This window comes from Halyomorpha halys, unplaced genomic scaffold (assembly GCF_000696795.3).
Source record: "Halyomorpha halys isolate HHAL.00 unplaced genomic scaffold, Hhal_1.1 Scaffold2834.1, whole genome shotgun sequence".
Classification (NCBI taxonomy): Eukaryota; Metazoa; Arthropoda; class Insecta; order Hemiptera; family Pentatomidae; genus Halyomorpha; species Halyomorpha halys.
In genome coordinates, this window is record NW_027114587.1 from 16864 (window position 1) to 41366 (window position 24503).

At 29.4% G+C, this 24503-nt stretch overlaps 1 protein-coding gene across 1 annotated transcript in view; it reads left to right on the top strand.

Annotated features, from left to right (window-relative positions):
- The window catches only part of LOC106691724 (wnt inhibitory factor 1), a 97980-nt gene that overhangs the window by 13226 nt on the left and 60251 nt on the right, over positions 1 to 24503 (top strand). Inside the window, exons 3-4 of the mRNA XM_014437580.2 lie at positions 14323 to 14435; positions 18699 to 18851. Of these exons, the coding sequence (XP_014293066.2) occupies positions 14323 to 14435; positions 18699 to 18851 (266 nt within the window). The remainder of the gene's footprint in view (positions 1 to 14322; positions 14436 to 18698; positions 18852 to 24503) is intronic.

Sequence of the window (24503 nt, forward strand, 5' to 3'; positions counted from 1 at the left end):
ACAATGTTCTCAGAAAAAAAAATTAATTCGAAAATATAATATATCATACCAAGAATAAAGGAAGATAAGAAGATGGGATATATATATATATCGATGAATTATATTATATATAAATCGAATTCGGTGAATACAAATCAATAGTACTTTGATACAGATACTTATATAGTACCTTGATAAGGCATAAATAGTAATGAATAAATAATAAACTAAATAGACTTGTCAAGTAAATAAACACATCCATCCATTGGTGCGTTTAAACTTACATGTACATATTTTAAATTATATACTAATACAATTATTGAATAGTAGAAGATAATGCTACTAGCATAATAATAATACTATCAATAAGAAGTTTGCCAAATAGAGGAAGAGTCGGAAGAAGATCAGTTAAATTTAAATGAATATCTACTAAATGCACAAATTCGTGTTTTATAAAATGAGGGATCTGAGACAACCAAAATTTATAATAAGGAAGAAACTAATACTTTCCTTTGCGTGGTATAACATAAGCACGCCTGTTGCAAGAAAACCAAGGAACGGGATTTTTGATATCAACGCGTAATATCGGGAAACGCAACTTCGAATACATCTACCGTCGAATGGTTCAAAACAGGAAATTTGCTTCTTGTTGTCTTATTTAAATACTGTTTTATTTTCTGAAATTTAATTTTACTTACCATTTTTCAATTCTCATTATATTTTGAGGAAAAACAATCAATAATTGTTCCTTTCCCTCTGTAAGGATAATATAATTTAATTATTTAACTACAAGGATGTACTGACTAAACAGCCAATATATATCTAGCACTATTAGTACTAAGTAAGCTAGCTTACACAAGGGTCATGGAAAAACAGAAGTTGTGTGAATCCCATTGTTTGATCAACTGCATCGTTCGCATACTACAAGTAATAAACAATGCACAAGTCAATAAACAACAAAAATGTCTCAAAAGATAATATAGTCTCAGAACAAGGTATTGCATTTAATCAGTTTTTGTGTCTCTATAAAATTACCTTTTAGAAAATTTATAGTTACTTTAATATTGGAGATATACTATAATCAGAAAAAGATAAACAAAAATCTTCTAGCATATACATCGTAGATATGTTTTGAATCAAAATGCATAATACAGCAGTTGAAATAAAAAAAAAAAAAAATCTTTAATCACATTAATAGATGTAATAAGTAGATATGAATTTTGACATAATTATACATTAATTAAATAAATAGGACTGCTTATAATAGATAATTATAAATTCATTTCAAGCAAGATAGGAACAAAGCTGAATAAAGCATATTATCATCACAACAAAAACGGAACTAGGTGAAAATTTATGATCATAAAATTCATTTGTAATAAAAAAAATCTCTTTAGCCATCCATGAATTGAGCAAGTATACTGGCTAATATCCATATATTTTATATTGGGTAGTGTTGTGGGATCTTGAATTCCTAGAATTCCTAGAAAGAAGAAACTGTAAACGTTGGTGGATAAATTCATGGTGTTGGCTGTCAAATTATGAAAGTTTGGTACCCGTAGATGTCTACTCACAGTTCCAATTACAGTTTGGACAGATGGTTCTTGGAAAATTTCCAATATTTTTAAACTTAAAAAACATTTTTTGGCTTGAATATATTCTTTTTAAAATTTGAGTTTATAATACCATATGAGCATAATAGGTTTATCTATAATTAATAGAAGAAAAATTATTTAAGTTAAATGTAATTTGCAAAGTCGTTCATGTAACTTGAGTAAAAGTCTTTACTATTTTTAGTTCTTTGGCTCATTTCTGCTATCTACTATCTAATATGGTTGCTTTTGATACTATTGAAATCGATTAATAATTAATATTTGATTGTTAATAAATTCATTCCTCTGAATATCATAATGAATTGGTAAAGGAGCTCTGTCCTAAATAGTAGTTTTAAAATCATACAACTGTAATACTTGAAAAAAAAAAAAAGTTTTGTATGTAGTTTCCAATCAAAAAATTATTTGTATTGTTTATAATTCAAAAGTCATTACAAGTAAATGGTTTAAGATAAGAAACGAGATACGTGTGTGTAAACATTAAAGTATTTAATTCCACGAAAATTCCTTCTAATTATATTTACATAAATGTAACAAAAAGAAAAGGATATTAATATTTGACTTGGAAGATAATATAAAATACTGTTTCCTCTGTTGTTTTTTTTTGTGTGCAAACAAAGCATTTGAATATTAAAATTGGAATTAAGGGAGTATGCGACTTTTTACCAAAGAACATTAAAATTTGACATTTAAATTTTAGTATATAAGAAAAACGTTAAGCATTATACGGATAGTACTTTAATAGGTTTATAAAAACGTAATTATACATGATTTAATATGTTTATTGGAGAAAGATACGTTATGTGTACATTAAACAGGTCTGATCAATGTACGTGTATTATGCAATAAGTGTACATGCTATATCACAAACTTAAACATGTTTGTCTTGCAGTCAAAGTACTTATGCTTTATTAGTGATATCATTTTAAAATCATTCCTATTAATTATTTTATAGTCCGGTGTTATTTTTTAATTTGTTTTTTAGTTTGGTTTATTTAGTTTTTTTTTATGTGATATTAAATAAATTATGATTTATCATAAACATAGAATTTCACATAATCAGTAAATAGTATATAAATAAACATGCCAAAATGAGTTTATTTATACAATATGAAAAACACAGTTTATTCAAGTATACATCTTCTTCATTCCCTAAAGTAGGAGATTTAGTCAGAAATATAAATTTATCCTTCTACCTTCATATCTCATTGACCTTTTTTCCTTAATGTCCCTTTTCCCAGAAATGCGAAATTATTCCTTATACTCAGAAATTTATCCCTTATTCCTAATACTTGGAAAATAAAAAGCCTCAGATATTTTTTATAAACGTTATCAGATCTTGAATAACGATTTCAAGATAAGTTTTGATTAACGAAGGCATTTTCAACCTTATAGTAAAACTTGCAAAACATTACTAAAAGCGCACCGCACTTCCAAAATTTAGGTCTCCATTTTGTTATAAAAAATACAATTTTTTTCTGCAATATTTATACATTATCTGAAATTTGAAATATTTTACTGAAATTTAAATACAATGGATACTTCGGTATATGTTATATATATATATTTGTCGTCGGTTTAAAGGCACTGTGATACTTGTATACCCATATCATTACAATTCCTCGCCAGAATCTCGATAATGCATTGAACCTTTTCACTGACTGGTTGAACCTTCATTGACTGGTCATGGAAGTTCCACCGTAAACCTGAAACTTAATAACATAACTATCATGCGACTGGCCGCATTTTGTCCCAGCCAAAGAAGATAAATGAATCATAATCCGTCTCTAAAGTTATATTAACTGTTTTTGGTCGACTTTATATCCGCTGGGAACATAATATACGGTGACAAGGTACTTTGAAATATTGAAAACGCTCGGACGGGAAGTTAAGGGTAGAAAAATGTAGAGCAAGGGCGTAAAACGTTATTTTAGAAATACAATACTTGCTCGCACATCGTCGGTGAAACGTTCGCTCTTCTGCAACTGTAGAAGTAGTATAACAAGACAAATAATTACACAACCTCTCTATAATCCAAAATTAGCTCCCAAGGACTAACAACTGTTTCCTAAGATGTAAGGACTTTTGGAAATGGATTTTGCTCCGAAAAATAAGGCGAAAGATGAGTTTCAAACATTTTTTTTCGGAGGAAAGGAATATAACTGTTATGATAATGTCATACAAAAACTGTGGCAACGTCTTTAAAAATGAGTCGACGGAAATGGCGATAAATATCCGACCTTTAAAATGAGGTAATATGTAATTTTGTGTTTACCAATCATTATTGGATTTATTACATACGTTTTGGACTACATTATTTTTTATGGTAAGTTATTGCAACACTAAACAATTTTAATATAGTTCTCACAGAGTAATATTTATCTGAATTATTAAAAAATGTCTCGGTTGTGGAAACGTTAGAATTTCATTAGTAGTTTACTAAGACTAATGAAAAATTACAGTTTATATCACTATTAATATAAAATATGAATACCCTATGAAAATTAAAACCAGAATAAGAACCTTAAAAACAGAAAATAAAAACTAAATAATCTGAAGAAATAATATTTAAATAACAACGCTAAACAAAAAATAATTGATTCCAACCATAATTATGTAAACAGATTCAAGCCCCGACTCTTCTAAACTCAAGGTCAGTGACATCTACAGTGTATTTCCAGAAAGAGTAATAAGTATGCAAAAGGGAAACGCCACTAACAACTTCAAAAACTGTCCTTCATTTAAAATTTTTATTCAAAAAAGTTATTCTCCGAGTACACGGTTTACAAGAGACGTGAGGAGCTTGTCCCCAACCAATCCTTGCCACTTGGACCGGAATAAATTTTCATCTTAACTCGATGGGGTGTCTTGTTTGTAACAGTCTGTACGGAAGTTGAATGTCATTGGAACTTCAGAGAAAGATTTAATTTTTCAGGGTTTCTGAAATACATTGGTTTTACTTCATTTTATTTTTTATTTTTATAGTTTAACACTTGTAAAATAAAATCGAGGCTGTTTAATTGCTACTCTTCTTCCTTCAGCTTCATCGTTTTTGTTTTGTGTTTTTGGTTGGAGGATAGTTAGTTGATTATATGTAATTAATGACGATAGGTGGTTCGGGTGGCTATCAATGAAGGTTCATCATAATAGTATAAAAACTATTGGTTGTATATCAATGTAGAGCCAAACTTAATAGTTACCTGTATATTGTTTTATCAACCTCCAAAAAAAAAAAATTAAATACAACTTAACCTTGCATCCATACATATCTTGGGGGGGGGGAGGTTTTAACTGTATTCAGTTAGTAATCAATAGTTTACATTAGTTATTTCAACTAATTTGTATTGAGTTAGAATAGACAATAATTTATATTCTATTAATCCATAAATGTAATAATAAATTTTAAAAAAATCAACGTTGTTGACAAAGAAAAACATTAATCAGAGAAGTTTTAATGAATTTGGGTCGCTGAAGTGTGTTGCAGTTCTCAAGTTCTAACTGAAGGGTGAATGTCACCCTGATTCTTTTCACAGAAGTCGGTCGGGAAGGACAAAGAACAGATTAGTATGTATAGAATTACGATTTTAAAAGATTGATTGGGTTGGTGTCCGACGGTTTAAAATAATTTATTTCCATTGAATGTTGATTAATTATCTTTATTTTTAAGAAATTATATCTTAAAATCTGTAAATGGGCAGGAAGTCAATGTTAAATGATCTATAGTCCACATCACCATTTTCGTCGTTTTACATAGCTTCATTATAATGACATGTATTTAGTCTTATAGTAATGGTTACAAATATTTCATATATATTTTATTTGTACCTTTTGAACCAAAATTTTCCTTGATAGTGGTTGCAGCTAACTAAAAAAAAAAAATCAGTTAATTTAATTTTTTGGCGATAGAAAATTGAAACCATAAATCACAGTTTCCAAATTAGACTATTATGAACTTTTATGAAGAAGCACAATTATTTCCTTCTGAATTCAATGAAAATAACGTTGATGATTTTTTTAATGAAAACAAATATCATAACAAGAAAAAATACAATACATTGTAAATAATATTAAATTTTTGGAACATTTCTGAAAATTTATAACAGGCTCCTTATAGGGATATTTAATGATTTGTTTTAGGATCATGTTCTAAAATTAATGTTTAGTTTTTCGTAAAAGAGTTCACAACACACAAAGGATGTATTGTTCTTAATACATACATAAATTAGAATTAACTTAATTTTTTATAAGCTTTTTAAATAATGCACAGTGATCTCGACTACATAGAATTCACTAATTAATTATGAACTGAAGTGCAGAATAACTTAATCTATTTTATTTCGCTTATCAGTGTCAAATGCATTCACTAATATTAATTTCCTAACGCGAATTCCAGTCTTGTTATTGTAGGAAAAATTGAAACATAAATTCCTGCTATTGATCAATATTCCTGACAAGATTTAAATTTATTCCATGGGATTAAAAGGAGGTATTATCAACTTTTCACAATGTGGGATAGACATGAAAGGATAAGTAGATAGGAAAACTTTACTGCAAATAAAATTATGGGATACTGTTCCACACTGCGAGGCGCTCACTGAATGTAAAATAGAAGGAATTGAAAACCTATCTGGGCTGTTTCACAGTATAACGAATATGTAAGTCACGCACGCAAAACCGTTCTCCCTGCCCATAAATTTTTAAAGATACCTGTAAGTTGAGCCTCTTTATTGAGACCCCATTTGCGATTCAACAGTATTTTGGAAAAGAATTGTTTTTCGATTCTTTTTTTTTCCTTCCTTTTATTTCCGCCAATAGGGCAAGTAGTTTTAAATGTACGATTTATAAAAAAATAAATATTTTTCAGAAAGCCAACAAAAAATCGTTTACTCGAAATAAGGTATCCAAAATCCAGTGTCATTATGGATTATTTATGTACATAGATCAAACGAAACAGATAAATACTAAGATATAAAAAAACGAATGTATACATGTAATGTATATAACGTCGTTTGATACTTACACATTACATACATTCATACACATATGAAAGGAAGTGTAACGATATGGTTTAACATAACAAACATATCTACGTAACATTTAAATGTTCCATGGATTCAAATAAATTCCTTCATTTTCTCATTCCTTATTAAATTAGATATATATAAATACACAATAATTGCACGTTTAAGTACTATTTGCTAAGATTTTCTATAACTTATTGATCTATAATCATAGTATTAAAATTTCTAAAATCGTGTTTTTCAAAAATGTTTCTTCTTGGTGGGAAAAAAAATTAAGTAATTTTTACTAGGCTATCACTATTCCGGGACAAACCTACAAATAACCTCCCTTATAACGATACAAATAGTCATATAATGAAATTTTTACACTCTCATCTATTTTTCTGCACGATTTTTCTCACTATTAACGGTATAATCAGAAAAATGGACTTGGTCCCAAAAAAGCAATTCAGCGGGTTCCTTCTCACTCCATACTTTAGGAGTTTTATTTTTGTCAATAATATTAATATACTAATTAAGCTTTATCATAAAAACATTATATTACTATTTCTAATTTGGGATAGAATATGATAAAAGTACGTGGTATTATTTATTATAGCTTTTAGTAAATAATTACAAAACCAGACGAAAGTCCGGGCACCCGGGAATTCGTTCGGCTCTACTACAAGAAAACAAGACTGAAGATCAAAATTATTTGAAATCTTAAATGGTCTACTACCAGTCATCAGCAAAGTATAATTGTAATGTATCTTATTATTTCATATTTCGAAATCAATAGTCAAAATTTAATATAACTAATAATACTAAATCACATAGTACACCCATGTTAGCTTAATATTATAAAATCAGTTCTAATCGTATTATTTAATCAAGAATTAGAGTTGTTTTTTTACAATGATTAATTTACTTCAATATCCTAAAATACAGTTGATATCACTTTTGCTAGCAATATCAATCAGAAATACTTAATTATGATAATATCCCCCTTGATGGGGAATATCATAACTAAACGGAGATTATACTATTAAAAACTAATCTTCATCCGTATCACATTTAATATTTTAACAGTACATTACATGCTAATCATTAAAAAATTAAAATTAAAATCTGTTCCACTACAACCCATTAATGGTTAGGGGTTCAGTCCTTTGTAAGGAAGTACTGTAACTAGACCAACGGTTGTGCAAGGATTTGATTTGGTCATAATCACGCTCGACTGCCAGATTTTTTACTAATTAAGGGTACCCAATTTATGAGGCTAGGTGGACCCCAGGAAGACTCAAGAACCCACAGGATTGACTCACGGCCACAGTGTACCAGAAAACAGTTTTCTGCCCAGCCTGATTCGAACCCGGGTTCCTGGAGTTAGTAGCACCGCGCCTAATCACGGTGCCACCGCTCTTTCCAACATTCCTATCATTACATATTAAAAATAAATATCAATTCAGTACGAAAAACATTTACGAAAATATCTTAATAATTCCTCACACGGATAAATCCGCTTTATATTTTATATAATGGCAAAACCAGGAGCGTACAGCAAAATACCCAAAGCGGATGAGCCGCGAGTCATTAAAGAGTTTTCGTGTATTTGCAAATTTCCTAAACCCTGTGTAGGGCTCTAATGGTTAGTACAAAAAGGACTGAATCTGTAAATCTCAGCCTTCATTAGGGTCAGCCCTTTAATTGCACCAATATTATTCCCTACGTTTAGCCATTTTTCCTTTTATTTTTAACGGTTTCTCTCTAATGGCCTTAACTTCCATACGTTATTTCATAAGCTTTTTCCAATTCACGTAATCGTTTTGCTTATGCATATTTCATTCTAACCATTTCTATAGCTCAAGTGTCTATCCAAATGCCTAAAAGTCGAATAAAATTCAACGGAAAAATAACGTTAACTCTTATAACGTCACATGAATTAATTATTATTATTATAAATTATTGAATGTTGGAATGAGAAATAATAAGATAAGACATAGAAATATCTTAGGATTGCAGCTTTAGTGGAGCGTCTTGATGTTATCCTACTGAGGGAGGGATGAAAATTATCAAGTTACCACCCTTTCCTGGCTAGTGTTGTAAGTTCAAGATTTATTTTCCTAGTCCGCAACGAAATAAATGTCAACTCCTGCTTGATTCGAATCAGCCTCGCTTATAACTCGAGAACATTTCCTTACCATACCACTAAGTTATATATATATATATATGAACAGTAAAAGAAACAACCTAAAAAAAAATACAGACCATTCTATTTTTTTTTCTATGAACTGACTGACTATAAGGTACAATGAAATTATCTATACTTAAATGGATTGAATAGAAAATTCAGTAATGGATAAGTGGATGTAACAAAAAAAAAAAAGTAGAAAATTGATTTATTGGAAGATTGTTGATTGACCGAGTGTAATGTATAAAAATCCGATGGTCCGGTTCGGGTAAAAGTACTCAAACAGTAATTAAACAATGTATTGTGAAAAAAATGTATTAGACAATTAATGGAAATGGAAATAATAACAATTAAAAAAAATATATAAAAATGCTGTACAAACTAGAAGAAGGGAAATAAGAATAGAATAAAGAGCATGAAAAAAGGTAAATAATGAAGAAGACCCACCTTTCTGTTTGTAGGTGAGGATGAGAATGAACTAATGGCAGATGCAAAGTACTCAAAGGATAGAGGAATAAATACGAAAATTGATATAAAATTTAGATTCACCAGCCCAATTATAGCAAAAATCAATTCTAAAGTGGTAGGAAGCAGATGTTTTTTTTTCTTAGGTTCTCTCTTATTAAAAAAAATATATGCTTACGTAATCAAATTAAAGTTAATACTAGTATGTTACTTAATTGCTCTAAGAGCATGAGAAATTTTAATAGGCTATATAAGAACAGTATCAAATTATAGAAAGGAAGCAACGCACAAAATTGTTAAATATACGGAATAGAGTTAATGCCAGATTAATCTTTTGTAACTCGTATGTCCTGTAGAAAATATCCCATCTTGGACCCGTAGATTTAATCCATTTATGAACTGACTAAGAAAACACCTTTTACTAAAAATTTGTAATATCTCAGTATTAAAAAGATTATTGCGGGGTCATCTTTGAATAAAGTAGAACCCTTTCAATATAGTCGAAAAAAAATTATTTTTTTTTAAAATTCTCTGATGACTTCACATAATTGTGAATTGTTTGTTTGCATTTATATTAAAATTCATTTTTCTAAGTACAGTCACCATGTTACCAGATTTCTTTCTGAATTATTTCGAACATACGGTCAACTACAAATCTTCCAGTATATTACGTTAATTGGAAAAAAAAAAATAAACAGGAACATCCTTAGAAAAATCCAAGTGTAAAGTGAAACGCTTCAGTATAAATTTCAGAACAATCTGTGGCTCAGGTTTTCAATTCTAAGCATTTTATTTATTTGTTCATTTATTTAGGTTTCATTTGTTGTTTGAACTGTTTTACATATTATAGGATTATTCTTTATTGCTACTTCATTGTTGAATAAGTATGATCTGCTCAAATAAATTCCGAAAACATTTACTGTTTCAAAAGAAGATACTTGTAAAATATTTCAAACGGAACAGGGAAGTGAATTCAAATAAAACCTATAAAAGACCAACTGAATTCATGATGATGCTTTTATGAGCTGGTATCATTGAATTTCAATGATCTGAATCAACAGATATCCTATCGGGTAGTCAACAGGCTATGTACCGCATACACGATCAGTATTTTCAAATCTCTTTTCACATATCTAATTCATTATGTACATTTAGTCTACATAAAAACTTTATATAATAATTACAATAACCCCAAAATATAGCAACGAAATTCGAAGACATCAAATCAGTGGATCAAAAAAATAATAAGCTTATACAACTTTTATTATAAGCATAAGTATAAATTTTGAGATAATTCCAAGGTAATGAATGTTACAATAATTTATTGATCTAAACGTTATTATATTGAACCCTTGTTTGAGTCAGAATCTATAGAAAAAAATAAAAGATGAAAGTTTAATGTTTTTTATTTGTTATCTGACTTGACAATCAAAAATATTGTTAAATAATAAATACTCTGCAGTTAAATAAAAATTAAAATATCTGATTCCTAAGAAAAAATCATAGTAATAATCTGCATTTAAGATTTACAGGAAAATTTAGAAGGTCAAATATGACCAATGGATACTGCGGTCAGAAACAAGGCTTATCCTCTAGATTTCCCAAATATATTGTTTAAGTTTCAAGCGGACACATAGCTTATTTTTAGCTCGTTAATTTGAGACCGTAAGGGTAATAATTATATTTATATATATTTTCCTCCCAATTACCTTTACGCCTCCTTAATGTCTACAATTTTTGAAAGTTTTATTTCATATTTGGTGACTCATAACAAGAGCATTTGCTTTATCGATAAAGTATATTATTAATTATTTGACCTCCATCGCTCCTACTCTGAAATTTCTAATTAAATGATTTTTTTTTTGTATACAGATTCTAATATAAAATCAAATTTTAGCTTGACCATTATTTGAAAAAGCACTTAGCAAACTAATATTACCGAGTAGAAATAATGTAATAAAGAGTTATACCTTAGTGAACTGTATTCTTAATATTATATCAAGATTACGAGAGGCACCCGATCATATTCTAGGAAGAGAAAATTACCAAATCATTGTCATACCAACAAGAAAGAACGATGATGATTTGTTTACGATGTACCACTACGGCACAACCGTTCACAGGCTATGGCCTACAAATACGAAGGCTGAAGACATTTTTCAGATTTGTAACATATTTCGGCGAATGGTTTATTCAACGAGGGTAAACGTTGCTGGCTGAAATATGGCAGCGGAGGGACGTGTCAGCCTGTCATAAATGCCGGAATTAGCAAGCATTGTGTCCAGGCTAGTGGAAATGAACAAGGGAACCTTTGTTGTTGTTTTTTTTTCAAATCGTTCTACTCTGTGACATCTGATGAATTATGGGCGCAAGTGTTTATTTATTGGAACCATCAAAGCTTACTGGTAATACAGTAAAAGTGCAATTGCTATTTCAATTAATTTATTTATAATGAGAGAATAAATCATTTCCAAATATACCCCTAGTATTTGTATATTAATTTGTAATTTTTTAGTCAGCAATAAATCTAACAAGAATAGATTTAGAAATTATATTGAACATAATTACGATTGGTAACATTATTTGCGAAGTCAAAAATTGTTATGTTAGAGTTTGTTATACTGTTTGAATTTGTATCTTTAATGCTATGTACACTGTCGTCGATCGGGATGCAAGGATAATCGCCAAAGACAATTATCCAAACATATATTAATTAATTAATATTGATTCCTGCAAAACTATTATTAATATGGAGTTCCTTTCCAAAGGATTTTTTGTTTAACAGTTTACCAATCAAATATCTTTATATTTATAAAATATTGTTATCATTAATTATACAATGTAATAAGGGGTGGAATTGTGTAATATAATAATATATAAACAACATAAATTAACTAAGTATTTATTTATGAAAGGAATATGGTCCGGGTGCGGTCAAGAAAAACTCAAATAGTAGAAATGTACTAATTTAATGAGCCAACGTTTCGCCCCACGTTGCAGGGCTTCTTCAGGGCTATTTTGACGGCAGTCAAAACTAAAATGGTTTGACTGCCGTTTTAGTTTTGACTGCCGTCAAAATAGCCCTGAAGAAGCCCTGCAACGTGGGGCGAAACGTTGGCTCATTAAATTAGTACATTTCTACTATTTGAGTTTTTCTTGACCGCACCCGGACCATATTCCTTTCATCTTCACACACGGTCAATCAATAATCTTCAAGTATTTATTTACATTGATTGCCATAAAATGTAATTATAAAATGATAGAATGTTCCAGATAATTTGTTGGCCATAAAATAATGCTTACATTATAAATTATTATCTAATACATATCCGAATGACCGCTGAGTTTGGTGATGCATGTGTGACAGCCGAGGGTGTCGTCTTGACCTAAGGGATGGCGTTCCAGGTCTAATTCAAGTCTTCTTAGGACTGCTTCTCGACGAAGTGCATCCTGCTCACTCTTGGGTCTGCCTTACTTCTGTAACTCTCTTGTGTTCCGTACTCTCATTCGTAGCGTCGTTCCCTTTTCCGAATCTCATTTCGCATTGCCATCATTAGCCATGCCCATGAAGAATACGTTACAAGGGGTCCAGGTGTTGTTTACAAACTATAACTGACCGACAAAGTTAGCAGGATTTTTTTAATCTGTTTCAAGCTGTTTTAATAGATTTGTTTGGAAAGGTTCCTTCCACATGTCTCCATTAACCCATATTCCACATTAACCAGTTGAGAAGTGTCCCTGAGTTGACGGGATATCAGGGAGCCTTAATGAGAAATTGTTGACTCCCAATAATAAGAATAAATCACGAGACAACTCCACCTTCTTATGAAAAAGAGAATATCCTGGAAGAGACATAGAAGAGATGGACTTCTGGTTAAACCTTCGGCGAACTTAGACGATAGACATGATGCAGATGTAGAAGGTACTCTACTTGCAGTTGTTCAACACGCTGGTGACAAATTAAGTAATTAACACTTTAAAATATTCTACAGAAATAATTATTACTGTCATTATCATTTCATATGTCATTTATATCCTTCATGTTGTCCAATAAATACTTTTTGATTGTAAATACTTTTTCAAAAGCTTTAGTGGATATACTACTCAATACCACTCTATACATATTATGAATATTCAATGTTAATCGTAATGTAGGAATGTATACTTACTAGTCGGTAAATGCTAAACACGCAATAAGCCTTTGGAAAAAGAATTCAACTATAACAGTTTAGGACTCAATATAATAGATAATTAATAATTATAAATGATTTTGAATAATTATCTTTAATAAAAAAAAAGTGCATGAAATATGAATAGAGAACAACGGAAAAGGCTAATACCTGAATCATTCAGGGAGAGAGCTAGAATATCCCATATTTTATTTCTAATTGCAATACGCTTCCAAATTTTATATTTGGCAGTATAAAAAAAAAATCATTCTATTATCATTGTGTTTATGTCACGATTGTTGGATCCATTACATTATTTGCTAATGAAAATTATATGATGAAAAAAAAATTAAAGAAAATGAAAAAAATATTGTAACTGGACGTTTCATAAAGGAATTGTTAAAAATAAAAAAAAATTAGCTTGAAAGAAAATAAAACTTACCAATGAGGTCAAAATATGGACTGCGAAACAGAGGAAGGAACCCACAGAATATTAATGAGCTTTCTCTAATGAAACAAATCAGATAAATTTTCTCATAATTAATTCATGAATCATAATGTTTTAAAAAGCCTACGAATATACAAATCATTTTGTTTCCTAATTGGACGAAACTTTACTTACGTGTCGATCTATGGACCGTGTAATCATAGATACTCTGTACAATTTAATATTTAGTAATTTAAACTTATCAAATTATCCATAGCAAATAATAAACAACAAACAAGCCTGAAGTTAATATCGTACTACGTGTAACGAAGAAGGCCCTTCTTTTCGTTTTTATAATTAAATCTTACTATTTACAACTTTTATGTTCAATATAATTTATAATTGTCTTCCGTGTTATGGCATTATTTATAAAAAACATTTAAAAAGGCTAGTACTTGACACTTTTTGTCTTTTTTAGATCACTTTCACACTGGTATCCCATGGATGAAACTACAGCAAACCCGAGGAGCGAACAACTTTTTCAAGATGACGAAGATTTTGAAGGAAGTGGATCGACAGAATTACAACAGAGTAAGTAAATTACAAAAATAAATAAATAAAATTACTTAATCTCATTATTCATTGAAAACATTTAATGTCTACAATTCATAACCCGTTCGATCCTCTTTATCACAATAAAGTTTTCTATGAATAAATAATGTGTATAAATTCTATAAAATTACTAAATATCGCTTATTAATAAATAATAACGACTAAAATAAAAGTTCAAACCTACTGAAGATTTATATGCAACATTTGTAATTGCGTTCATGATAAATGTTATTTGAATTATTAAACGGTTTCTTTGCTAATTCATTCAATTTTATTTTTTTCACCATTCTAATAATTCTATTATTTAAAACAAACCCAATACAAAATACAATTATAGGAATTTGTATACATAATAAACATAAATGTCTTTGCCTTAAGGGCATTCTAATGTATGCTGTGGGATCCGCTATGTGCAGGGAAGCACTGTGGCACTTACTCAGTGTAGTACGGAGTACCCAGCAGCGATCGTGCATTTTAATTTTCGGTAGCTTGAGTTTTAGCTAATTTTCATTTGTGAAACAAACTAAATTCATTCTTTAGTAAAAGAACTAATTGGGAGAAATTCAACTTTGGTTTAATATTAATTGTTAAATAAATAACTTTAATAACCTTTGAATCACACTTATGTAAAATAAAAATAACTCGATGAGAGGAAACGAATCGTTAGCAGACATTTAGCTAATGACCACCTTCTAACACTTCAATCCGAAAATAATTAAATTATCAAAAACCTTTGTGAAGAGTATAAGATGAATTTATTTAAATAAAGCATTATTTATTTTCATAAAATAACTGCATCATGCTGAGTATAATTCTAAAAATAATTGTCGTTTTGACTTCTCGGCAGAAACCCCTACATCGAATAAACAAATTATTTTTCTCTGAACTGGTTATGAATAGTCCACACTACTTTAGTTTACAAAACACCATTTTTATTACATTTTAATGATTATTAATTTTCAACATTTTAAAAATTCCAATCTTGTATTTACAAACTTCAGTTGAAACATGGTCAAAACATAAAAAAAGGGTTTTTAGTATTTTTCTTTCCCCTGCTTAACATGCCAATTTTATTTTGCTAGATCCCTTCTTTATGATGTATAAAAATAAGTGTAATTATACAGTTGTTCGAGTTCTTTCTGTGCTCAAGAACCAAGTATCAGAGTTTTGATTGTTGATCTCTCTTTTTTTTCTGCCAAGACTCCCATTGGAGTCCTATACTGCTTAACCTTGGTTGGGAGGGGAGGGAGGGGTAAAAGTTTTTCATTTTGTGGGACAGCCTCTCAATGAAAAAAGTCAACGCTCCAGGCCAATAGACATCAAATTGGTAAGACTGAGTATTAACCACTGAGCTACGAGCGGCGTATTTATCTCTTAATCTTCATCATTATCGAAATTTGCGAAAGTATGACTTCGGATAACTTTTCAAAAGAAATTGGAAATTATCTTAATCACAATTCAAAACAAAAAAAAGTCGAGAAAATAGAAGAACAGAAGGAAAGTAATGAAACTATAAAATTTCATAAGGCAGTGAGATATATGAACCGCAGATTCCACCCTAAAGTGGTTACCAGCAATGATAAACTTGAATATAATAGTATATGAGACTAATATAATTAATAGATGGGACGAACACTTCAATGGCACTCGAACAAGAAAATTTAACTGATGTTGGACCGCTAACTATTGAGGAAGTAGCATAGTAAATAGACAAATCAAAAAATAACAAATTACCTTGTGAGCATCTTCTAATTAAAGATTTCATTTAAAAGGGTGGAGTGGAGTTGATTAAACATATGTTTTAATTGATCGAGGATAGTTGGAACATTGAATACATGCCAGCTGATTAGAAAATAACTTTAATATAGCCCATATATAAAAAGGGAGACAAACTCCTCTCTGAAAACTATAAAGAAATATCACTGTTAGGGGTTGCATACAAAATATTCTTCAATATATAGGTTTTTTTTTAAATATCTTTATTGAAATTTACAACTGTATATTACATAATACATTTATGAGAATATATAGGTTAGTAGGCTAAACGAATTCACCGCAATACGTTGTCTGCTGCACAATTTAATCCTGCGTAGTGTTATAACGAAGTTTACTGCTTAGTGGCAAGAAATAAGCAATCCCTTACATATATGCTTAGATTAATGAAAGCTGAAGGTGAAGTAGTTGGTTTAGAAGTAAATAAAAATAAAACCAAATATATTTATGTACTTCAAGCAGGAACTGAAGAGCAAGACTCTAAGCGTGGTAGAAATCTCCTTCGAAAACATAAAATTCCCTTCATATCGTGGAGTCGAATTTAATTAACAACAAAAATGAAATATCGGTAAAAATAAAATAACAAATTATGGCCAGTAACCGAGCCTATTTCACAAATTCAAAGTTTTTACGGTTATCGTTGTCACTGTTGTCATGAGCGAGAAAAGTGAGATTGAGGAAATCTTTAGTGACATATGCAACAGAAACTTACACCTTTTGTATCTCTCAAATATACTCCTTAAAAATATTCAAGAGAAAAATTCTCCAAAACATATACGGACCAGTGGTGGGGCGGGGAGGAAATACGAAAGAACCGGGAATTAGATAAGCTTTACGGATCCTGCTTCCCAGTTCATTTTGTACGAGCCAATAGAATTCAGTGGCTGAGCCACGTAACAAGAATGGAGGACGGAAGAATGTCAAAAACATTTCTGCGTGGGACATTTCATGGCACCTGAAGAAGAGGATGACCTCAGAGACTTTAAATGCAAGATGTTGAGGAGGATTTGGCAACACTTGGTATGACAAATTAGAGAACTGGGGCAATGTCTTCAGGGAAGCCAACGTTAAACCCGGGCTGTAGTGCTCCGACGTAGTAGGAATATTTGCACTATTTTGATTTGAAGTTCATATAACAACTGTTACAAATCCGGATAAGCACAGCCATCTTGATAAACCTTTACATCATTACATTACAACATCTATAACTTCCTCCACTTTAGAATTTTGAGTCTGGAATTACGTACTTAAATGTGTAATTAAAATTATGTTCCTAAGGATGTCATTTTTTGAAACGTTGAATATTTTGTTTTCTTAGTAAAAATTGTTGAATTATTTTTGCCTTTAAAATTAATATTTTATTTTTAGAAATATAAAAAAATTACAAATTTAGTATACATTTTTACTCCTGCCATACCTCCCACCCCCCCTCCATAACTAAACCCGACCACAAAATCCGTATGGCTTTTAAAGATATAATGAGTTGGTGGTGATGAAAAAAGTTGTCTTTAATTTAATTTTTTGTAATATTTGGATTTAAATTTTTTTTTTCCAATTTGACAGGACTATATGCAAGATCTTTTAAAAAGTTATAATTAATTTAAAGTTTGAAATGAATAAAAATTTTGTCGTCAGCATAATTCAACACATATTTTTTTATTTATTTAAAGTCTAGAATAGTAATTTATTTAGATGAATATTGAGAAAAATGTAATTAAAATTATTAATTAAGGTTCTCTATAGTATACATATTAAAGGAAATTTGATGGACTTTCTTAAAAAACATTTATTATATTTATATTTATTTGTTTCAAATCATTGTTATCAACTATAAGAAAGAAAGATTACGATTGATATCTTAAACTCTCAACACGACTTATGTGATAAGATGTATTATATTTAAATATCCATATTAAAACAAAAATAATAAAAGTATCGAGAAAGAAAAAGTAAAAAATATCTGAACTACTATGAAACTGATTCAAGTTTTAAAGTTAATAAACCTTGCTTAAGTGTTATTTGTGCTTTACTGACCCTTGTTGACACATTCTTAGCTTCCAAACTTTTTTCTTCAACTTTTTAAGTGATTATAAGTTTTAACTGTCATTTCTCAAAAAGTTTTAGGTCCTTCAAAAATTAGCTAAAACCTTTAGCGGCTTGTGTAAAATTTTGATATAGTTTACTAAGTCAAGTTTTACAACTATCGGTTTACGGTTATCGAAATAAAAACTAATAAGATTAAAATTATTTATTTTAACTTTTTAAATTGTTGTTATTAAATATTATTACAATTTTAAATTTTATAACGATTTTTAGGAGATTTTATGCAAGAGTCCATGAAATTGTACGATTTCACAACTGTTGGAAAATGAAATAATATTTTTTCTAGCTCATATGTCTCATTTATAGCTCATAAATAATGGAACAAAATAATTGTACAACAAATACTTTATCATAAATCTTTTTTAGAACCAGAATGGAGTGATTGGTCGGATTGCAGCGTGACGTGTGGACTTGGCACTCAACACAGGAACTCACTTTGCGCTGACGAAAATTGCATTGAACGGAAAGAAACTAGACCTTGCAACGCCAGACCTTGTAATCGCAGGGCATCATCACAAAGTGAGTGTTTCCTATATCATTATTCCACAATTAATTAATTTAAAAATATATGTGAAAATAGAAATAACATATAAAGTAAATAATAATAAAATTTAGCAAAGTATATTTGTTTTATAACCGCAAATTATTCCGCATCAGTCAGTTTCCATAGCACCATAGGATACTTATCATAGTTTATTCAGATCCTACTCTTTGCATTAATTCAGTTGTTTTTAAAGTACACTTTAATATTTTCTAGGCAATACTGGGTTAATTTTTGCTTAAATGAGTTAACATTTGAAGTCCGTGCATAGGGTCCTTTTTCGTTGAAACATGGGCATCACTTATGAAATGAAATTAACTTTATTAAGTAATAAACGACGGTATCAACACCAATAAATATGGAGAATATTAATTTTTACTGATTACGTTGGTAATTTTACCCAACAAGCCACAAATTGGGTAAAATTTGAATAGCTGTTTACCATATTTCGTACGTTTGTAGCTATGTGACGAGGTCAGCTTAACTGATTTCCAATTTTCATGGTACAAATGACTAAAAATTCGTATCCCACCTTAAACATCCGTTCATGTAAGACCTAGTTATGAGGTCTCAGCGAGTCCTAGTCGAAGTTATAATTTAGTTTACGGATAGCTGATATTTTCCAGGAGGAAACATAATTATTTATTAAATAAATGTTTGCTCAACGGTAGTCACTATAAACTATACAGCTTTATCAGTAGTGTATGTTGAATAGATTTTCTCAGTAATATTAGATTGTTTATAGGGATGAGACAGATATCAACTTTATTTCCAATGATAAAAGAGAAGGAAACATGTCAAATGCGAGGTTTCTCGCAGTAGTAAACTAGTGTAATTTTAATTAGGTCTAGATTGAAATACAATATACATCATACAATGCAATGTAAATATAGGTTATACTAGTATTAATGTATAATGAAGTTAAATTTATAATAAATAACTCTTTTTATACACGATTTAATGGAGGGAAGTGTATAAACGATTTTTCAGTTTTTTAAAGTAGTCTCAAAATCCGTTATTTATTTATTTATTCACACTTTTTTTTAATTTTAACCACTTTTTCAACTTTTTGGCCATTTTTGAATTTATATTTCCTTTTCTCGTTTTAAATAAATGTTTTAAAGGTAATATGAGTACGCCACTGAATTGGGGTTAAGACAAGGTTGCTTCAAGGCAATCAAAGGGAGAAGACTCAGTAAAGTATATATAATAAATTTCTAAATCAATATTTTGTGCATTTATTTTGCCAAAAATCTGTAGGAGCACTATGATTAAATCTAAGCAAACATACCGTAAAATAGATTGTAATAATTACCTTCATTCGCTGAAAAGCTGTTCAAAAACATACAACAACGTAAATATTTCTTTGATAGTTAAAATTTTAGTAAAAGTATAGATAGCTCTATAAAAAAGGTTTAATTAATTGTTATCGTGCGGCAGATAGCTTCAAACATAGAGAACACTGAATGAAAATTTAGGAAAAATTTTTCCTCTTTCTCTTTTCTATTTTTCCAGCTTTTTTAAAGACTATTTCAATTTTTTTTCAAAACTTTTAAACCCAATTACATAAACCTTTCTGTAAATTAAATAATTTATATGGTATTTAAAAATACTTTATACGATTTTAGAAAAATGAATCAAGATGGTAGCCAAAAAAGCATGGACAAATTTTGACAGTCTTTTATTACGTTACAAAGATACAAAAACGAACAAAATAATACAAAACCTGTTGGCATTACTTCCACCTAGCGATTATTTTTTCCGCGTTTTCCTTTATGTTTTCCTTATGGATTAGGAACCTGTAGGAATTTATAATTACATCTTATTGAATAACGGGGAAAATTTTAATAAAATAATTTAATATGTTGTATTAAAATTTATGTCCATACTGGTTTTAATAACAAGTTGGTATATAAGAACCACATTTTTATTATAATCATTCTATACACTAATAAAAACCTAATCTGCCAAAAAATATATTAAAAATTATTTATTTAAATACTGAATATGTTTAATCCTAACTAATAAATAAAATAAATCTTTCCCTAAATAATGACTCGACAAAGTATAAAGTAATAAATGAGGAAAGTCTCCCTAACATTTCTTTTCAAGCAAAAAATAATAATCTCATCTCATATAATAGCAACGCTTGTTACTTATTTCGACCCCTCTTTGTCTTTCTTACACCCGACATAATTTAATGAACAGTCTTTTTCATCCTTTCCATCCGCTCTTCCAATAAAATTTTTCTTTTCACAAGAGAATATTTCAAGTGTCGTGGAATGAATATATTCATATTTCTTTTTTTTTTCTAGAATTTTTATTAATTCAAACTAGTTTGAAGGCCTGTTATATGATAATGAAAGGCATCAAACTTTTAGGGGATATTCATTAGGACCATACCAGAGACATAATCTTTCACTTTTAATTGGATAAAAAGAAACATTAAAATAAATAAATATTTAGGGTGTAAAACCCTAAGGTCATCAACGACCATATTTTTTTTAAGATGTAATGTAAAACTGTAAAAAAATATATATATAATTATGTATATATTCATCACACCTCCGTTATTCAGGTTTTACCTTCTGTTTAGTCAGGTAAATATGAGAAATGAATAATTGATTTTATTAATGCCTAAAACCGACAGAAATACGGCGAGTAGTGGATAGGTAGAGTGAAAAAAAGTTAAGATTAAAAGGAAAAAAGACTTTCCTAATACTTTATTTACCCTCCCCCCCCCTAAAAAAAATTGGCGAAATGAAAGATAGCGTAAATATCCTGATATCCCCTGGAATTAGCTGGGAAACGATGAAAATTCATAGCAATGGTACTACATAGCCTATAAAATCAACTTACATTCTATGATGATATTAGATTTTTGTTAATTTAATTATCCAAACATATAATGTATTTATAAACTTATTTTAATGTTAAATAAAAAATAAACCGTAAATTTAGACTGAAATGTATTCTAACTTTTATGAAGTTTTTATACCTATGAAACTACCCTACGTATAGAATTTCAAATCATCTGAACCAAAGGTGGAAGCGGTAAGAGCCCAAATGTACTAAAGGTAAAGGGGATCGACATATATGTCAGATATCTCCGAAAATACCAATACTGTGTTCCAGAACTTATAAAAGGGATATAAAGTGCCCCTTCACACCCACCCAATGATATTAGATGCAATGTAACAGTAGAATAATACAATAAAAGTGAGTAATTCTGGGAAAATACGCTGAAAATAGTTAATCCTCCATGACGTAGTATAGGCATTAAGTTAGTTCCACACTAAGAATCATATTAGTGAAATTTCTGGTTAAGATATGTTAGAATCATTGTTGTTAATAAAATTTTGATATCTACGGTAACATAATGTTTATAACGTGTTGTTGTCTACAGATTACAAAAGACAATAAAAAATGTCAAAAACTAAGATATTAAACGACTAAAGTATGAACGAAGTAAATTATTATTAACATTTTCGAAAGAAAGTTCAATGTTAATTACATTTTCTTATTAACTGGTTAGATAGCGGGCATCTCCAATATAACCTTATCTATGGAATGCAGATGGGAAACATCAGTGAAGTTTGAAATAAAATTCAAACACAATATAATCTTGAAAATTGTATCATTTTATTAGTAGGTCATGGAGATCAAGCTGTGTTGAGCCACAAATTTAGCATTATTGTGTCAGAAGTGGTACTGGTTCAAAGCTGACCTGAGAGGGTTCACTTTTATTTCGTGTCCTGCCACTGGGATAGATCTCAACTTCTACACTGTTGGAGAACATAAAGACGTTTAATCCCTCTCTATTCACTCTTAACCCCACCCTTCGCCCCCCCCCCCAAAAAAAAACCCCAAAAAGTAACGTATTACATTTTTTAGTTGTTCAGTCACATTTCTCACAGACTTTCCATTATTCACTTATAAATTTCAATAATAGGGTCAAAACAACAATATATCTGTTTAAACAGGAGCATATTTCTATGCTTTAACAGATTTCTTCTTGCTCTCTGATTTTATAAACAAACTTCTTCATTTTTTTTTTTACTCTCCTGTGTTTATTAGCATAAATAGATAAAGTGTGTTTAAACAAACAATTAGGTAACCTATTACTCAATCATGACACACTAATTAAAAGTTGTTGAGTAGTCCACGTGTGTGAAGTTTTCAGCAAAGGAACGTCAGCCTGCAAGTGAGGCAGATTTTTCTGATTCGGCTTATAATTAAGATTACAAAAATAACTGTATAATTCTTCAGCTCGATCGATACACGTTGATGGGACAATGCTTATTGAATTTTTTACTTCTGAGCTATTGGACGTAGAGTATTTCTCTACGCAATAAAATTGAGAGAAGGATGGGTACTAGCTATCCCTAATTCTCTCACAAGCTTAGCTTCAATCTTCAAGACAACTCTAGGGCGCTACTTTTTATTCAAGTACCTATCAAGTTGAATCCATGTATAAAATGCTCAAGAAATAAGAAATTATATTAGTTAAAACTAACCTCTTATCCTGATTTGGAAAACCAGTAATTTATTAAATTTCTAGTAGCTAAGTAAATGTTACAAATACTTAAATGAAACTTCACATACAATTTTCTAAAAAAAACTTAAAATTTTGTTCTATCACATTTTAAAATATATAAAAAATGAAACTATAAAGACAGTTAAAAATAAGGTATTTCAAATAAACTTTTAACCATCAACAAACAAACTATAATTATATAATTATGTTTAGTGATATCTACTGAAAAAAATACTAAAATATAAATTATGACAAAATTTTAAATAAAAAATTTGAAGTAACTTGTAGATTTTTATCGCCTCAATACTGCAGGTTTTTTTATCGATTGGGACTTGAAAATTCTATTATAATATATTATTTAATTTTTTTTAAATATTATGAATATTTGAATAAACATTTCGAATCATGTCATGTATTTGTAAGTCCACTACATTTTTTTTTCGGAAATATATTTTCTTTAATTTTTTTGTATCTTACAAGGTGGATATTTCCAAATACTTCATCAGAAAGTTTATATGTTCTTTTCTACTTTACTCTGTTATTTTGCGATTAGATCAAGTCGCTTTACCTCTCTTAACGTTGGAAGATTCTTGTTTTTAACTCTATTTTGGTAAGTAATGTCAATTATTTAGGTGAAATCATGAAAATGTTAAAAAAAAAAAAATATTCCTTAATTTCACTCATTAATTATTATTTTATATTAAAATTTTAATCTGGATAAATTAACATTGTCTCAAAAGAAACAGTGAGGGTTAATATTTAATTTAATCAATAAAAAAAAATTGAGATCGGTTAGGAACCACCTCGCCAATCATTTTATGATTATTTTTACTTTTGTTGAGAAAAATTTAGTATAGTTTTATCTGTTAAACATTTGACCAGAAGTGTACTTTATATGTTATTTACAGCACTAATTAATTTATTTCGATAAGACATATTACGACTAAATAATATATATGTGAGAAACATCCTCTAATGTAGAGTCTGTTTAAATAGTTATTACCAAACAAACAGAAGCTACTAGTTCCAAACTCAGCATACACTAATCAACATGCTAATTTACAACACCGATGGTAAGCACAAACTTGTAGAA